The sequence below is a fragment of the Salvelinus alpinus genome, chromosome 7 (assembly GCF_045679555.1).
Source record: "Salvelinus alpinus chromosome 7, SLU_Salpinus.1, whole genome shotgun sequence".
Lineage (NCBI taxonomy): Eukaryota > Metazoa > Chordata > Actinopteri > Salmoniformes > Salmonidae > Salvelinus > Salvelinus alpinus.
In genome coordinates this window covers 7,633,612-7,649,889 of record NC_092092.1, presented here as the reverse complement: position 1 = coordinate 7,649,889, position 16,278 = coordinate 7,633,612, and the positions used below count along the sequence as shown (strand labels likewise).

Genomic DNA, 16,278 nt, shown 5'->3' with positions numbered 1-16,278 from the left:
CTTGATTCAATTGTCTCGTTTCCATATATGAACTGTAACTCAGTAAAATCTTTTAATTGTTGATTGGCTGAAAGCTGTGGTGTATCAGACCGTATACCACGGGTATGACAAAACATTTATTTTGACTGTTGTAATTACTTTGGGTAACCAGTTTATAATAGCAATAAGGCACCTCAGGGGTTTGTGGTATACCACGTCTAAGGGCTGCTGTTTTTACACTACTGCTACTCTCTGTTTATCATCTATGCGTAGTCACTTTACCCCTACTTACATGTACAAATTACCTCGACTAACCTCTACCCGCGCACATTGACTCGGTACCTGTACCCACTGTATATAGCCTCCTTATTGTTATTTTATTGTTACTTTTTCTTCAATCTTTTTTTACTTTAGTTTGTGTAGTAAATATTTTATTTCTTGAACTGCATTGTTGGTTAAGGGCTTGTATAAGTAGGCATTTTACAGTACATGTGACAAATACAATTTGATTTGAATTTCTTACGCATGACACAATGCATGGTCACTCTCTACAGTCACTCGCTCTCTCTCTCTCTCTCCAGTCTCTCTCTCTCTCTCTCCAGTCTCTCTCTCTCTCTTGATCCAGTCTCTCTCTCTCTCTCTCTCTCCAGTCTCTCTCCCTCTCTCTTCAGTCTCTCTCTCTCTTCAGTGTCTCTCTCTCTCTCTCTCTCTCTTCAGTCTCTCTCTCTCTTCAGTCTTTCTCTCTCTCTCTTCAGTGTCTCTCTCTCTCTCTCTTCAGTGTCTCTCTCTTCAGTGTCTCTCTCTTCAGTCTCTCTTTCTTTCTCTCTTTCTTTCTCTTTCTTCAGTCTCTCTTTCTCTTTCTTCAGTCTCTCTTTCTCTTTCTTCAGTCTCTCTTTCTCTTTCTTCAGTATCTCTTTCTCTTTCTTCAGTCTCTCTCTCTCTCTCTCCACCCCGTCTCTCTTCTCCTGCAGATTTTCATCTCAGTGTTCTGCCTCTTTTTGTGTCCATGTAATTTGTCCCTGGGATACCTGTGCTAAACCATATTTAAATCGCTAGTCACAGTAGGATAGCCATATTTGTAGGCCTCGGAAAATACCAGGGTACTTACGGCATTATCCAGCAGCCCCCACTGGGCTTCTTTCCTGATCCTTCCCTTTCTCTGTGGACTTTGTTCTTTTTCACAACGTGCCTGAGTACCAGATACAGGTGGTCCTTCTCTCTTTCATAGGTGTGATCTCTGTGGAGTGACAGAGTAGCTCCTCTGTGTGGCAGATGGTCTCCCAGATGGTTTTGTCATTGAAGACACAGTGTACATATGCTATATATACAAAAGTATGTGGACAACCATCAAATTAGTAGATTCTACTATTTGACACACCCGTTGCTGACCGGTGTATAAAATCGAGCACACAGCCATGCAATCTCCACAGACAAACATTGGTAGTAGAATGGCCTAACTGAAAAGCTCAGGGACTTTCAACGTGGCACCGTCATAGGATGCCACCTTTCCAACAAGTCAGTTTGTCAAATTTCTGCCCTGCTAGAGCTGCCCCGGTCAACTGTAAGTGCTGTTATTTTGAAGTGGAAGCGTCTAGGAGCAACAACGGCTCAGCCGCAAAGTGGTAAGCAACACAAGCTCACAGAACGGGACCGGCGAATTCTGAAGCCCATAGTGTGTAAACATCGTCTGTCCTCGGTTGCAACACTCACTACTGATTTTTCAAAATTGCCTCGAAGCAATGTCAGTACAATAACTGTTTGTTGGGAGCGTCATGAAATGGGTATCCATGGCGTTCCTTGGGGAAGGCCCTTTCCTGTTTCAGCATGACAATGCCGCTGTGCACAAAGCGAGGTCCATACAGAAATGGTTTGTCGAGATCTTTGTGGAAGAACTTGACTGGCCTGCACAAAGCCCTGACCTCAACCCACTCGAACACATTTGGGATGAATTGGAACGCCGACTGCGAGCCAGGCCTAATCGCCCAACATCAGTGCCAAACCTCACCAATGCTCTTGTGGCTGAATGGAAGCAAGTCCCCCCCAGCAATGTTCCAACATCAAGTGGAAAGCCCTCACAGAAGAGTGGCGGCTGTTATAGCAGCAAAGGGGGGACTAACTCCATATTTACAGTTGAAGTCGGAAGTTTACATACACTTAGGTTGGTTACAATTGGCTCATTCATCCCCCTCCTCTCCCCTGTAACTATTCCCCAGGTCGTTGCTGCAAATGAGAACGTGTTCTCAGTCAACTTACCTGGTAAAATAACGGTAAAATAAAAAAATAAAAAAAATAAAACATCCACTCCACACATTTCTTGTTAACAAACTATAGTTTTGATAAGTCGGTCAGGACATCTAATTTGCAATTTACAAACACCTGAAGGTACCACATTCATCTGTACAAACAATAGTATGCAAGTATAAACACCATGGGACCACGCAACCGTCACACCGCTCAGGAAGGAGACACGTTCTGTCTCCTAGAGATGAGCGTACTTTGGTGCGAAAAGTGCAAATCAATTCAAGAACAACAGCCAAAGACCTTGTGAAGATGCTGGAGGAAACGGGTACAAAAGTATCTATATCCACAGTAAAACGAGTCCGATATCGACATAACGTGAAGGGCCGTTCAGTAAGGAAGAAGCCACTGCTCCAAAACCGCCATCAAAAAGCCAGACTACAGTTTGCAACTGCACATGGGGACAAAGATCGTACTTTTGGAGAAATGTGGTCTGATGAAACAAAAATAGAACTGTTTGGCCATAATGACCATCGTTATGTTTGGAGGAAAAGGGGGATGCTTGCAAGCCGAAGAACACCATCCCAACCATGAAGCACAGGGATGGCAGCATCATGTTGTGGGGGTGCTTTGCTGAAGGAGGGTGTGGTGCGCTTCACAAAATAGATGGGATCATAGATGGGATCATGAGGGGGGGAAATTGTTGGTATATTGAATCAACATCTCAAGACATCAGTCAGGAATTTAAAGCTTGGTTGCAAATGGGTCTTCCAAATGGACAATGACCCCAAGCATACTTCCAAAGTTGTGGCAAAATGGCTTAAGGACAGCAAAGTCAAGGTATTGGAGTAGCCATCACAAAGCCCTGACCTCAATCCTATAGAAAATGTGTTGGCAGAACTGAAAAGCGTGTGCAGGCAAGGAGGCCTACAAACCTGACTCAGTTACACCAGCTCTGTCAGGAGGAATGGGCCAAAATTCACCCAACTTATTGTGGGAAACTTGTGGAAGGCTACCCAAAACGTTTGACCCAAGTTAAACAATTTAAAGGCAATGCTACCAAATACTAATTGAGTGTATAAACTTCTGACCCACTGGGAATGTGATGAAAGCAATGAAAGCTGAAATAAATCATTCTCTATTATTATTCTGACATTTCACATTCTTAAAATAAAGTGGTGATCCTAACTGACCTAAGACAGGAACTTTTTATTTGGATTAAATGTCAGGAATTGTGAAAAACTGAGTGTAAATGTATTTGGCTAAGGTGTATGTAAACTTCCGACTTCAACTGTAAGTCCATGATTTTGGAATGAGATGTTCGACGAGCAGATGTCCACATACTTTTTTGTCATATAGTGTACATCACACATCAGCAACGTGTGTATCACACAACATTTGATTTGTCACGTTTCATAAACAACAGGTGCATACTAACAGTGAAACGCTTATTTATATGTCCTTCCCAACAAGTCAGAGAAAAAAAAAGATAAATAATATGAAAAATAATAACACAAGTAATAAATACACAATGATTAACGATAACTTGTCTATATAAACGGAGTACCAGTACAGAGTCGGTCTGCAGGGGTACGAGGTAATTGAGGTAGATATGTACATATAGGTAGGGATAAAGTGACAAGGCAACAGCATATATAATAAACAGTAACAGCAGTGTATGTGACGAGTCAAAAATAGTTTGTGCAAAAAGGGTCAGTGCAGATAATCTTGGTAGCTGCTGACTATTCAGCGGTCTTGTGGCTTGGGGGTAGAAGCAGACAGAGTGCCTGAAATAGAAACTAATTGCTTGACGTCTCATCAAGGTCTGTAGCTGAGAGTAGGCTGTAATCACAGGCTTTTACTTTGAAAACAACACTAGTCATTTGAATCCTCCTTGTAGTTCCCTCATTGATAACTAATTAAGCTCCTCAAGTGTTTTTTTTTTTCTTTTCTTCTCGTTCCTTTCTGTAATCAGTCTACACACAGAGGAAAGAGAACAGATCAATGGAGTCTTTCCTCTTCTTCATCGTCTCTGAGTAATTAGTCTCGTTACAGAAAGCAGAGGCCACGGTCGCACTGTGTAGTGGTTGTAATCTGATGGCTCAACTATGGTGAGGGGGATGGGGGGGGAGGTGAGGATTGTTTAACACTCTCAGAGAAGAAACACGTTGAAGTGTTTACTGTTAGGTTCTAATTCTCAGAGTTAACTCCACGGACACTATGAAAGCTTAACCAAGTTTATTCTTCCCAGAGGATCAATACAGATGCATTCAGACAAAACATGTTTCCACCAACACAAGTGTGTATACAGTGGGGCAAAAAAGTATTTAGTCAGCCACCAATTGTGCAAGTTCTCCCACTTAAAAAGATGAGACAGGCCTGTAATTTTCATCATAGGTACACTTCAACTATGACAGACAAAATTAGAAAAAAAATCCAGAAAATCATATTGTAGGATTTTTAATGAATTTATTTGCAAATTATGGTGGAAAATAAACTTTTGTTATTGACCAAATACTTATCCTAATACTTTGTTATATACCCTTTGTTGGCAATGAGAGGTCAAACGTTTTCTGTAAGTCTTCACAAAGTTTTCACACACTGTTGCTGGTATTTTGGTCCATTCCTCCATGCAGATCTCCTCTAGAGCAGTGATGTTTTGGGGCTGTTGCTGGGCAACACGGACTTTCAACTCCCTCCAAAGATTTTCTATGGGGTTGAGATCTGGAGACTGGCTAGGCCACTCCAGGACCTTGAAATGCTTCTTACGAAGCCACTCCTTCGTTGCCCGGGAGGTGTGTTTGGGATCATTGTCATGCTGAAAGACCCAGCCACGTTTCATCTCCAATGCCCTTGCTGATGGAAGGAGGTTTTCACTCAAAATATCACGATACATGGCCCCATTCATTTTGTCCTTTACACGGATCAGTCGTCCTGGTCCCTTTGCAGAAAAACAGCCCCAAAACATGATGTTTCCACCCCCATGCTTCACAGTAGGTATGGTGTTCTTTGGATGCAACTCAGCATTCTTTGTCCTCCAAACACGACGAGTTGAGTTTTTACCAAAAAGTTCTATTTTGGTTTCATCTGACCATATGACATTCTCCCAATCTTCTTCTGGATCATCCAAATGCTCTCTAGCAAACTTCAGACGGGCCTGGACATTGTTACTTTGGTCCCAGCTCTCTGCAGGTCATTCACTAGGTCCCCCCGTGTGGTTCTGGGATTTTTGCTCACCGTTCTTGTGATCATTTTGACCCCACGGGGTGAGATCTTGCGTGGAGCCCCAGATCGAGGGAGATTATCAGTGGTCTTGTATGTCTTCCATTTCCTAATAATTGCTCCCACAGTTGATATCTTCAAACCAAGCTGCTTACCTATTGCAGATTCCGTCTTCCCAGCCTGGTGTAGGTCTACAATTTTGTTTCTGGTGTCCTTTGACAGCTCTTTGGTCTTGGCCATAGTGGAGTTTGGAGTGTGACTGTTTGAGGTTGTGGACAGGTGTCTTTTATACTGATAACAAGTTCAAACAGGTGCCATTAATACAGGTAACGAGTGGAGGACAGAAGAGCCTCTTAAAGAAGAAGTTACAGGTCTGTGAGAGCCAGAAATGTTGCTTGTTTGTAGGTGACCAAATACTTATTTTCCACCATAATTTGCAAATAAATTCATTAAAAATCCTACAATGTGATTTTCTGGATTTTTTTCCCTCATTTTGTCTGTCATAGTTGAAGTGTACCTATGATGAAAATTACAGGCCTCATCTTTTTAAGTGGGAGAACATGCACAATTGGTGGCTGACTAAATACTTTTTTGCCCCACTGTATACTCCAATTTAGATGCACTCCTCCTTCCTGTCCAACCCTTAAATATGTTATGGTTGGACAGGAAGATGAAATGATGAATATCATATCTTTCATATTCTCAGAGCCCAACAGTGTCTTCACACAGCAACTCTGACTGTCCTTTATCATTCTGAGGGAGGGAAAGAGGGGGGAATTAAAGCTCCAGGGTAGCAGTGTGTGGAGTGGTAAATGGGAAGCTGAGTATTTGCAGTAAACATCTGTTTGCGTTGCTTTAATGGGTTCTGTAATGGGGCTGACATTTCCGTGTGTGTCTCCCTGATGTGAGCTTACAGGGTCAAGCCTCGCAAATCTATTTTTGTGGGATATTTGTGTAAAGTATTCAACAAGGATTTGTGTGTATGCCTTTGTCTAGATGTTGACGACTGTTGTGTGGATGACAGTTTTCATGACTAGTCTGGTTGTATCTCTATGGTAACAAAGAATGAACTCTCTATTGTCCTCGTTTTAGGCTGATCTCTGTATGTGTCATTGACATCGTAAGCGACTAATCCTACTTTAACTCTGCTTATATCGGCCATTTTGTTTTAATAAGGCAGGGAATTAGTGCTCCGTTGTTTACTACTCAATGTATGCTGTGAGTCAGAATGTAGAGAGTGTTTATGTGTTGTTCTATGTTCAGATTTTCTACACTGATTTAGCTGCTGTCACCTTATTCTAGTGCTACTCAAGATGACACATACAGTACAGTTGGCACTCCCGCAGCACTCCCGCAGCACTCCCGCAGCACTCCCACAGCACTCCCACAGCACTCCCACAGCACTCCCACAGCACTCCCACAGCACCCCTGCAGCACTCCCACAGCACCCCTGCAGCACTCCCACAGCACCCCTGCAGCACTCCCACAGCACCCCTGCAGCACTCCCACAGCACCCCTGCAGCACTCCCACAGCACCCCTGCAGCACTCCCACAGCACCCCTGCAGCACTCCCACAGCACCCCTGCAGCTAAATGCAAATGTTCAGGTTGTTGCCAGCTTTACTTCATGCACCTAACTACAATACTAACCTTAACCATTGACACACACACACACACACACACACACTACTGTTCAAAAGTTTGGGGTCACTTAGAAATGTCCTTGTTTTTGAAAGAAAAGCACTTTTTTTTTTGTCCATTTAAAATAACATAAAATTGATCAGAAATACAGTGTAGACATTGTTAATGTTATAAATGACTATTGTAGCTGGAATATATATTTTTTTTATGGATTATCTACATGGGCGTACAGGGGCCCATTATCAGCAACCATCACTCCTGTGTTCCAATGGCATGTTGTGTTAGCTAATTCAAGTTTGATTTTAAAAGGATAATTGATCATTAGAAAACCCTTTTGCAATTATGTTAGCACAGCTGAAAACCTGTTGTACTGATTAAAGAAGCAATAAAACTGGCCTTTAGACTAGTTGAGTATCTGGAGCATCAGCATTTGTGGGTTCGATTACAGGCTCAAAGTGGCCAGAAACAAGTAACTTTCTTCTGAAACTTGTCAGTCTATTCTTGTTCTGAGAAATGAAGGCTATTCCATGTGAGAAATTGTCAAGAAACTGAAGATCTCATACAACACTGTGTACTACTCCCTTCACAGAACAGCGCAAACTGGCTCTAACACTTTCTAACCAGAATAGAAAGAGTGGGAGGCCTCGGTGTACACCTGAGCAAGAGGTCAAGTACATTAGAGTGTCTAGTTTGAGAAACAGACGCCTCACAAGTCCTCAACTGGCAGCTTCATTAAAAAGTAACCGCAAAAAACTAGTCTCAACGTCAACAGTGAAGAGGCAACTCCGGGAAGCTGGCCTTCTAGGCAGAGTTGTAAAGAAAAAGCCAGATCTCAGACAGGCCAATAAAAAGATTAAGATGGAAAAAGAACACAGACACTGGACAGAGGAACTCTGCCTAGAAGGCCAGCATCCCGGAGTCTCCTCTTCACTGTTGACGTTCAGACTGGACAGAGGAACTCTGCCTAGAAGGCCAGCATCCCGGAGTCGCCTCTTCACTGTTGACGTTGAGACTGGTGTTTTGCGGGTACTATATAATTTCCAGCTGTGGTAACATAATTGCAAAGGGGTTTTCTAATGTTCAACTAGCCTTTTAAAATTATTAACTTGGATTAGCTAGCACAACGTGCCATTGGAACACAGGAGTGATGGTTGCTGATAATGGACTCCTGTACGCCTATGTAGATATTCCATAAAAAATCTGCCGTTTCCAGCTACAATAGCCAGCAGCATACCACCCTGCATACCACTGCTGGCTTGCTTCTGAAGCTAAGCAGGGTTGGTCCTGGTCAGTCCCTGGATGGGAGACCAGGTGCTGCTGGAAGTGGTGTTGGAGGGCCAGTAGGAGGCACTCTTTCCTCTGGTCTAAACAAAGATCCCAATGCCCCAGGGCAGTGATTGGGGACACTGCTCTGTGTAGGATGCCGTCTTTCGGATGGGACGTTAAAACGGGTGTCCTGACTCTCTGAGGTCATTAAAGATCCCATGGCACTTATCGTAAGAGTAGGGGTGTTAACCCCGGTGTCCTGGCTAAATTCCCAATCTGGCCCTCAACCATCACGGTCACCTAATTAATCCCCAGTTTACAATTGGCTCATTCATCCCCCTCCTCTCCCCTGTAACTATTCCCCAGGTCGTTGCTGCAAATGAGAACGTGTTCTCAGTCAACTTACCTGGTAAAATAACGGTAAAATAAAAAAATAAAAAAAACATTTTACAACATTAACAATGTCTACACTGTATTTCTGATCAATTTGATGTTATATTAATGGCCAAAAATGAGCTTTTCTTAAAAAAAACAAGGACATTTCTAAGTGATCCCAAACCTCTGAATGGTAGTGTATTTTCATATGTAACTGCTTAGATTTGTTTCTAGAGTCTAGGGGACAACTACATCCTACTGTACCTTATGTCTTCTCCCCGTCCCCCTCCTCCTCCCTCTCCTCGCCCCGTCCCCCTGCTCCTCCCTCTCCTCGCCCCGTCCCCCTCCTCTCTCTCCTCGCCCCGTCCCCCTCCTCCTCCCTCTCTCTCCTCGCCCCGTCCCCCTCCTCCTCCCTCTCTCTCCTCGCCCCGTCCCCGTCCTCCTCCCTCTCTCTCCTCGCCCCGTCCCCGTCCTCCTCCCTCTCTCTCCTCGCCCCGTCCTCCTCCCTCTCTCTCCTCGCCCCGTCCCCCTGCTCCTCCCTCTCCTCGCCCCGTCCCCCTCCTCGCCCCGTCCCCCTGCTTCCTCCCTCTCCTCAGTATGTTGAGACCATTGGCAGCAAGCAGAGTGACCTGGACCAGTACACAGCAGAGGGCTACAAGAGTGCGCTGTCAGAGGAGAGGAGGAGGTACTGCTTCCTGGTGGACAGACAGTGTGCCGTGGCCAAGAACAGCAGCTCCTTCCATAGCAAGGTGAGATGTCGGACTCACATTTTCATCTACAGGTTTCTGTTACCTTTTTATTCTCTCTTTGCAGGTAACCCTCAATAGCTAAAGCAGGGATGAAAACCAACTAGCTCTCACAGTCTGATGTCAAAATTAGACATCCTTGTTTCTCAAACATTACATTTTCCATACCACCCTCATGGAGTCTGTTTCTGACCGTTTGAGCAGACGCATGCACATTTGTGGCCTGCTGGAGGTCATTTTGCAGGGCTCTGGCAGTGCCCCTCCTTGCACAAAGGCGGAGGTAGCGGTCCTGCTGCTGGGTTGTTGCCCTCCTACGGCCTCCTCCACGTCTCCTGATGTACTGGCCTGTCTCCTGGTAGCGCCTCCATGCTCTGGACACTACGCTGACAGACACAGCAAACCTTTTTGCCACAGCTCGCATTGATGTGCCATCCTGCATGAGCTGCACTACCTGAGGCACTTGTGTGGGTTGTAGACTCCGTCTCATGCTACCACTAGAGTGAGAGCACCGCCAGCATTCAAAAGTGACCAAAACATCAGCCAGGAAGCATAGGAACTGAGAAGTGGTCTGTGGTCACCACCTGCAGAATCACAGCTTTATTGGGGGTGTCTTGCTAATTGCCTATAATTTCCACCTTTTGTCTATTCCATTTGCACAACAGCATGTGAAATTTATTGTCAATCAGTGTTGCTTCCTAAGTGGACAGTTTGATTTCACAGAAGTGTGATTGACTTGGAGTTACATTGTGTTGTTTAAGTGTTCCCTTTATTTTTTTGAGCAGTGTATATATACTGCAAAGTTTCCTAAGCACTAGAAGCACGGCAGCCCTATCCGTCGGGGCCATTTTTCAAAGTGTTTAAGGTTAAGTTTAGGCATTAACTCCAAAATCTTAAGGTTATGCATTAATATCCACTGCTTTAGCTTTTGATGGTTAAAACAGTAGGGTCTACCACAGCAAGGTAATACAGGCACTTTCACTCACACCAACAGGTCTAGGGTTGCAATATTTTGGTCACTTTCTTGAAAATTCCAAATGAAGAATTTTAGGTTGGAGGCTTCCCTCACAGCTTATTTCCTTTTTATTGCAAGAATCATCCAACTGGGATTTCTGGGGGGAAATTGGGAACGTTCTGGAATTTTACTGTTACCACAAACGGTTTACTTCTCCTTTCGGGACGGTTCATATACTTGTTTAGTTTGGCTTTAGCCATTGCGTCCAGTGGCTTTGCTTCAAGACTGCCAATCATGCCACGGTTGCTCTCACCGATCAATGTAGCCACCTAGTGTCTTTATTCAGGAGCTTTCATAGTCCAAGTCCTGGTTAAGTGGGCGTTCACTTTCTGCTCTTTCTGCTTTGTTTAACTCGGGCCTTGGAGCAAGGCTGAGAGACTGTGCAGTGGGAGGAAAGGAGGTGTAGAGGACAGGAAGGGAAGAGGCTGAACAGTGTCCCACTTCCACAAGTTAGTGGATGTGAATCCCAGAGGGAGAATGTGTGGGCTGACTGTCTATAGACAATACTGATGTGCTGACACAGAGAGAGAGAGAAAGGAGGGGGAGAGTTTGTTATGAAGCAATTTCGAAAGAAGCAGTGAATATTCTGTGTGAGGGAAAATATGGAGGCCATCAGATTGTAGGGAGACATAGAAAGAATGAGTGAGTGCATATTGTGTGAGTCGTGTAGGGAGAGGTGGAGGTGGGCAAGAGAGGACCCACTTCAGGTTCTCACCCCAGTGCTTGCTCACACACACACACACACACACACACACAGAATAGTGGTACCCTCCATGTATGTGACATACATAATTAAGGTAGCAGCAACTGTCCTGTGGTGATGGAGTAGAGGAATAAAGGAAAATGAAGAAGCAGGCTGTTGCTGTTGATCGTCTCTCTGGCATGGAGCTTTAGAAACCACACTAGCACCCACACTACATTACCTAGCAGATACTACCACCTGGGAGCTGAGTCACCTACTGGCACCGCTACCCAGCGCACCAACGGAGAGAGACCAGGGAGGAACACTCTGACTGGTACACAGAAAGCAATAAGGTAGACACCATGGAGAGAAACAGAGACCGATTTTAAGTAGGCTATGTACAGAGACCAGGAGTAACATACTCGTAGATAGAGGGATTTGTCACACTTCAAGAAAACCTAAACCTTTTGAAGATCCTTTTTTCAGGTAGAATCATTTTGGTTCAAAGTAGAACCCGTTTGAGTTCCATGTAGAACCCTTTCCACAGAGTTGAAGAACCCTTTTGGAACTCTTTTTTTTTTTTTGTAAGTGTTTTGTTTCTAAGGGAGTGCAGTTTATGAAGAACCCTGGCAACCCTGCTGAATATTACTTCCTGTCTTACACCCAGACTGCTTTAATGGGTGGAGGTGGGGGTAAAACTGATCAGAGGTAAGCTAGAGCAGGAAACCCGTAGCTGGGGAGAGAGCTGGTGGAGAGGTCTGGAGGCTACAGATGGTGTCGCGGGCCTTGAGTACAATAATCCTAGGAGGAAGGCTGTTGGTGTATAGCTGTGAGATGAAATGGACTGGTAATGAGGCTGCTTCAGCTGTGAGATGAAACGGCTGCTAGACTGGTAATGAGGCTGCTTCAGCTTTGAGATGAAACGGCTGCTAGACTGGTAATGAGGCTGCTTCAGCTGTGAGATGAAATGGCTGCTAGACTGGTAATGAGGCTGCTTCAGCTGTGAGATTAAACGGCTGCTAGACTGGTAATGAGGCTGCTTCAGCTTTGAGATGAAACGGCTGCTAGACTGGTAATGAGGCTGCTTCAGCTGTGAGATGAAACGGCTGCTAGACTGGTAATGAGGCTGCTTCAGCTATGAGATGAAATGGCTGCTAGACTGGTAATGAGGCTGCTTCAGCTGTGTGATGAAACGGCTGCTAGACTGGTAATGAGGCTGCTTCAGCTGTGAGATGAAATGGCTGCTAGACTGGTAATGAGGCTGCTTCAGCTGTGAGATGAAACGGCTGCTAGACTGGTAATGAGGCTGCTTCAGCTGTGAGATGAAATGGCTGCTAGACTGGTAATGAGGCTGCTTCAGCTGTGAGATGAAACGGCTGCTAGACTGGTAATGAGGCTGCTTCAGCTGTGAGATGAAATGGCTGCTAGACTGGTAATGAGGCTGCTTCAGCTGTGTGATGAAACGGCTGCTAGACTGGTAATGAGGCTGCTTCAGCTGTGAGATGAAATGGCTGCTAGACTGGTAATGAGGCTGCTTCAGCTGTGAGATGAAATGGCTGCTAGACTGGTAATGAGGCTGCTTCAGCTGTGAGATGAAATGGCTGCTAGACTGGTAATGAGGCTGCTTCATCTGTGAGATGAAATGGCTGCTAGACTGGTAATGAGGCTGCTTCAGCTGTGAGATGAAACGGCTGCTAGACTGGTAATGAGGCTGCTTCAGCTGTGAGATGAAACGGCTGCTAGACTGGTAATGAGGCTGCTTCAGCTGTGAGATGAAACGGCCTGCTAGACTGGTAATGAGGCTGCTTCAGCTGTGTGATGAAACGGCTGCTAGACTGGTAATGAGGCTGCTTCAGCTGTGAGATGAAATGGCTGCTAGACTGGTAATGAGGCTGCTTCAGCTGTGAGATGAAACGGCTGCTAGACTGGTAATGAGGCTGCTTCAGCTGTGAGATGAAATGGCTGCTAGACTGGTAATGAGGCTGCTTCAGCTGTGAGATGAAACGGCTGCTAGACTGGTAATGAGGCTGCTTCAGCTGTGAGATGAAATGGCTGCTAGACTGGTAATGAGGCTGCTTCAGCTGTGTGATGAAACGGCTGCTAGACTGGTAATGAGGCTGCTTCAGCTGTGAGATGAAATGGCTGCTAGACTGGTAATGAGGCTGCTTCAGCTGTGAGATGAAATGGCTGCTAGACTGGTAATGAGGCTGCTTCAGCTGTGAGATGAAATGGCTGCTAGACTGGTAATGAGGCTGCTTCATCTGTGAGATGAAATGGCTGCTAGACTGGTAATGAGGCTGCTTCAGCTGTGAGATGAAACGGCTGCTAGACTGGTAATGAGGCTGCTTCAGCTGTGAGATGAAACGGCTGCTAGACTGGTAATGAGGCTGCTTCAGCTGTGAGATGAAACGGCCTGCTAGACTGGTAATGAGGCTGCTTCAGCTCCCCAGGCCAACACAGAGAAGAGCTGTCAGAGCTGAGAGAGAAGGATGTCTTTGTTTGATGCTGTTGCAGAAAGGGGAATAGGTGACGCTCTCGCTTTCAATTCAATAGGCTTTTTTGGGCTTGGGGAAACATATGTTTACATTGCCAAAGCAAGTGAAATAGATAATGCACAATATAAAATGAACAGTAAACATTACATTCACAAATGTTCTATAGGAATAGAGACATTTTAGATGTCATATTATGGCTATATACAGCGTTGTAACAATGTACAAATGGAAAAATAAATATGGGCCCTATTTACAATGGTGTTTGTTCTTCACTGGTTTCCCTTTTCTTGTGGCAACAGGTCACAAATCTTGCTGCTGTGATGGCACACTGGTATTTCACCCAGTAGATATGAGAGTTTATCAAAATTGGATTTCTTTGTGGATCTGTGTCATCTGAGGGAAATATGTGTCTCTAATGTGGTCATACATTTGGCATGAGGTTAGGACGTGCAGCTCAGTTTCCACCTCATTTTGTGGGCAGTGTGCACATAGTCTGTGTTCTCTTGAGAACCAGGTCTGCCTACGGCGACCTCTCTCAATAGCAAGGCTATGCTCACTGAGTCTGTACATAGTCAAAGCTTTCCTTAATTTTGGGTCAGTCACAGTGGTCAGCTATTCTCTCTTACTCTCTCTTGCTCTCTCGCTCTCTTGCGCTCTCTCTGATGTGATACTTGAGCTGGAGATCCCACACATTGACACTTGCTTTCCAGGAGCCCACGCTCTCCCACCTAGGCTGACTCAACTACCTCAGCTAATGTAGTTATCTTCTCAAGTAGTGAACCTTTTCACAGTATAAAGATTTGTTCAACAGTTTCTCCTGAACGATATATCCCTATACTCTCCCAGAATATCTCCTTATATATAAATACACTTAACGTTTGACCAGGTTCAAAGGAACACCTCGTTACTCTCTCACCAGAACAGCTCAATATTCACCTATCTTCCCACTACACAGTGTCTCACCACTCTCTCCCTTTGTGTTTATTTACCTGTCTTCTCCAGGGTAAGGACCTGCTAGCCCAGAAGATCCCAGCATGGCAGCAGGCGTGTGCTGACCCTACCAAGCTGCCTGACCGTGCCATGCTCCTGGCTCAGCAGATGACCTCTGCAGGGGGTTCCCTGGGGTCCGTCTCCCACACCCACCATGGTTCCAAGGGCAACCTGCTCATCTCTGACCCCATTCCCGGGGCCAAACCCCTGCCTGTACCCCCCGAGCTGGCTGCCCTCATGGGCCAACAGGTGGGTTACTGGTACCGGTGGTATTACTATAATATTGCTGTGTTGGCGCTGTGTTGGCACCAGTGGTGGAACAAGTACTCAAATGACTCAAGTAAAAGTTTTTTTTTTTTTTAAGTAAGTGAAAGTAAAATGCTACTTGAGTAAAAGTCTAAAATTATTTAGTTTTAAATATACTTATGTATCAAAGTAAATGGAATTGCTCAAATAAAAGTATAAATCATTTAAAATTCCATATATTAAGCAAACCAGATGGCACAATTTTGTTTACCTTTTTAAAAAAAAAATTTTTTTTTTTTTTTTACAGCTAGCCAGGGCTACAACAGTCCACCAGATCAGAGACAGTATTATGACCAGGGATTTTCTCTTCATAAATGCTTGAATTGGACCATTTTCCTGTCAAAATGTAATGAGTACTTTTGAGTGCCAGGAAAAATGTATGGAGTAAAACGTACATGATTTTGTTTTGGAATGTAGTGGAGTAAAAAGTTGTCAAAAATATAAATAGTAAAGTACAAAGTGTTTTTACATAAGTATTTTACACCACTGGTTAGCACTGTGTTAGCACTATTATAGTACACATATATTTCTACAATATCACCCAATAGTAAGCTATAGAGCTGCTATGGTTTGTCAGCCCTAATGGCGAAACATTCAGTTAATTGGGTGCTGCAGGCATCAATCGTTGTTTATCATCACTAATTGTGTTTTTGATTATGAAGCTTTGAAGCGCTGTGTGTGAGTGCCTGCGTTTCTCAGTATGAGCCTCTGTATCGGTGTGGTGCCTCGGTGTTTGAGGGAGTACTGTTGAGTGTTGAGGCCAGCAGCAGGTTTGTGGGCTGCGGCTCTAACGACGTTCCTTAATTAACACCACCAGCTAGTCTGTTGCCTAGCAATGCCCCAGGGTTGCCTAGCGATGCCCCAGGATGTTGGGATTCCATTATGGAATCTCTTGGAGCCTCTCCTTTAGAACTCAGAACCCTCCCTGATGCCTCAACACACACACACACACACACACACACACACACACTTGTTGATGCAAATTAAGTCGTTAGTGCTGCATGCTAATTAGAAATGCCTTTAGGAAGGAACAGAAACAGATTACTTGGGTCTGTTGGGCTGTTGATTGTTTCACACCCCACTTCCACTCTGCTGTGTGGTTGTTCGTGGTGTGTGTGTTCGTGTGTGTGTGTGTGCCTGCGTTCGTGTGTGTGCCTGCGTTCGTGTGTGTGCCTGCGTTCGTGTGTGTGCCTGCGTTCGTGTGTGTGTGTGTGCCTGCGTTCGTGTGTGTGTGTGTGCCTGCGTTCGTGTGTGTGTGTGTGCCTGCGTTCGTGTGTGTGTGTGTGCCTGCGTTCGTGTGTGTGTGTGCGCCTGCGTCCGTGTGTTC

At 44.9% G+C, this 16,278-nt stretch overlaps 1 protein-coding gene across 4 annotated transcripts in view; it reads left to right on the top strand.

Annotated features, from left to right (window-relative positions):
• The window catches only part of LOC139580382 (BAR/IMD domain-containing adapter protein 2-like), a 136,311-nt gene that overhangs the window by 86,589 nt on the left and 33,444 nt on the right, over positions 1–16,278 (top strand). For all 4 annotated transcript variants that reach the window (XM_071409002.1, XM_071409005.1, XM_071409004.1 and 1 more), the window contains 2 exons: positions 9,317–9,469; positions 14,658–14,894. In XM_071409002.1, the coding sequence (XP_071265103.1) occupies positions 9,317–9,469; positions 14,658–14,894 (390 nt within the window). The remainder of the gene's footprint in view (positions 1–9,316; positions 9,470–14,657; positions 14,895–16,278) is intronic.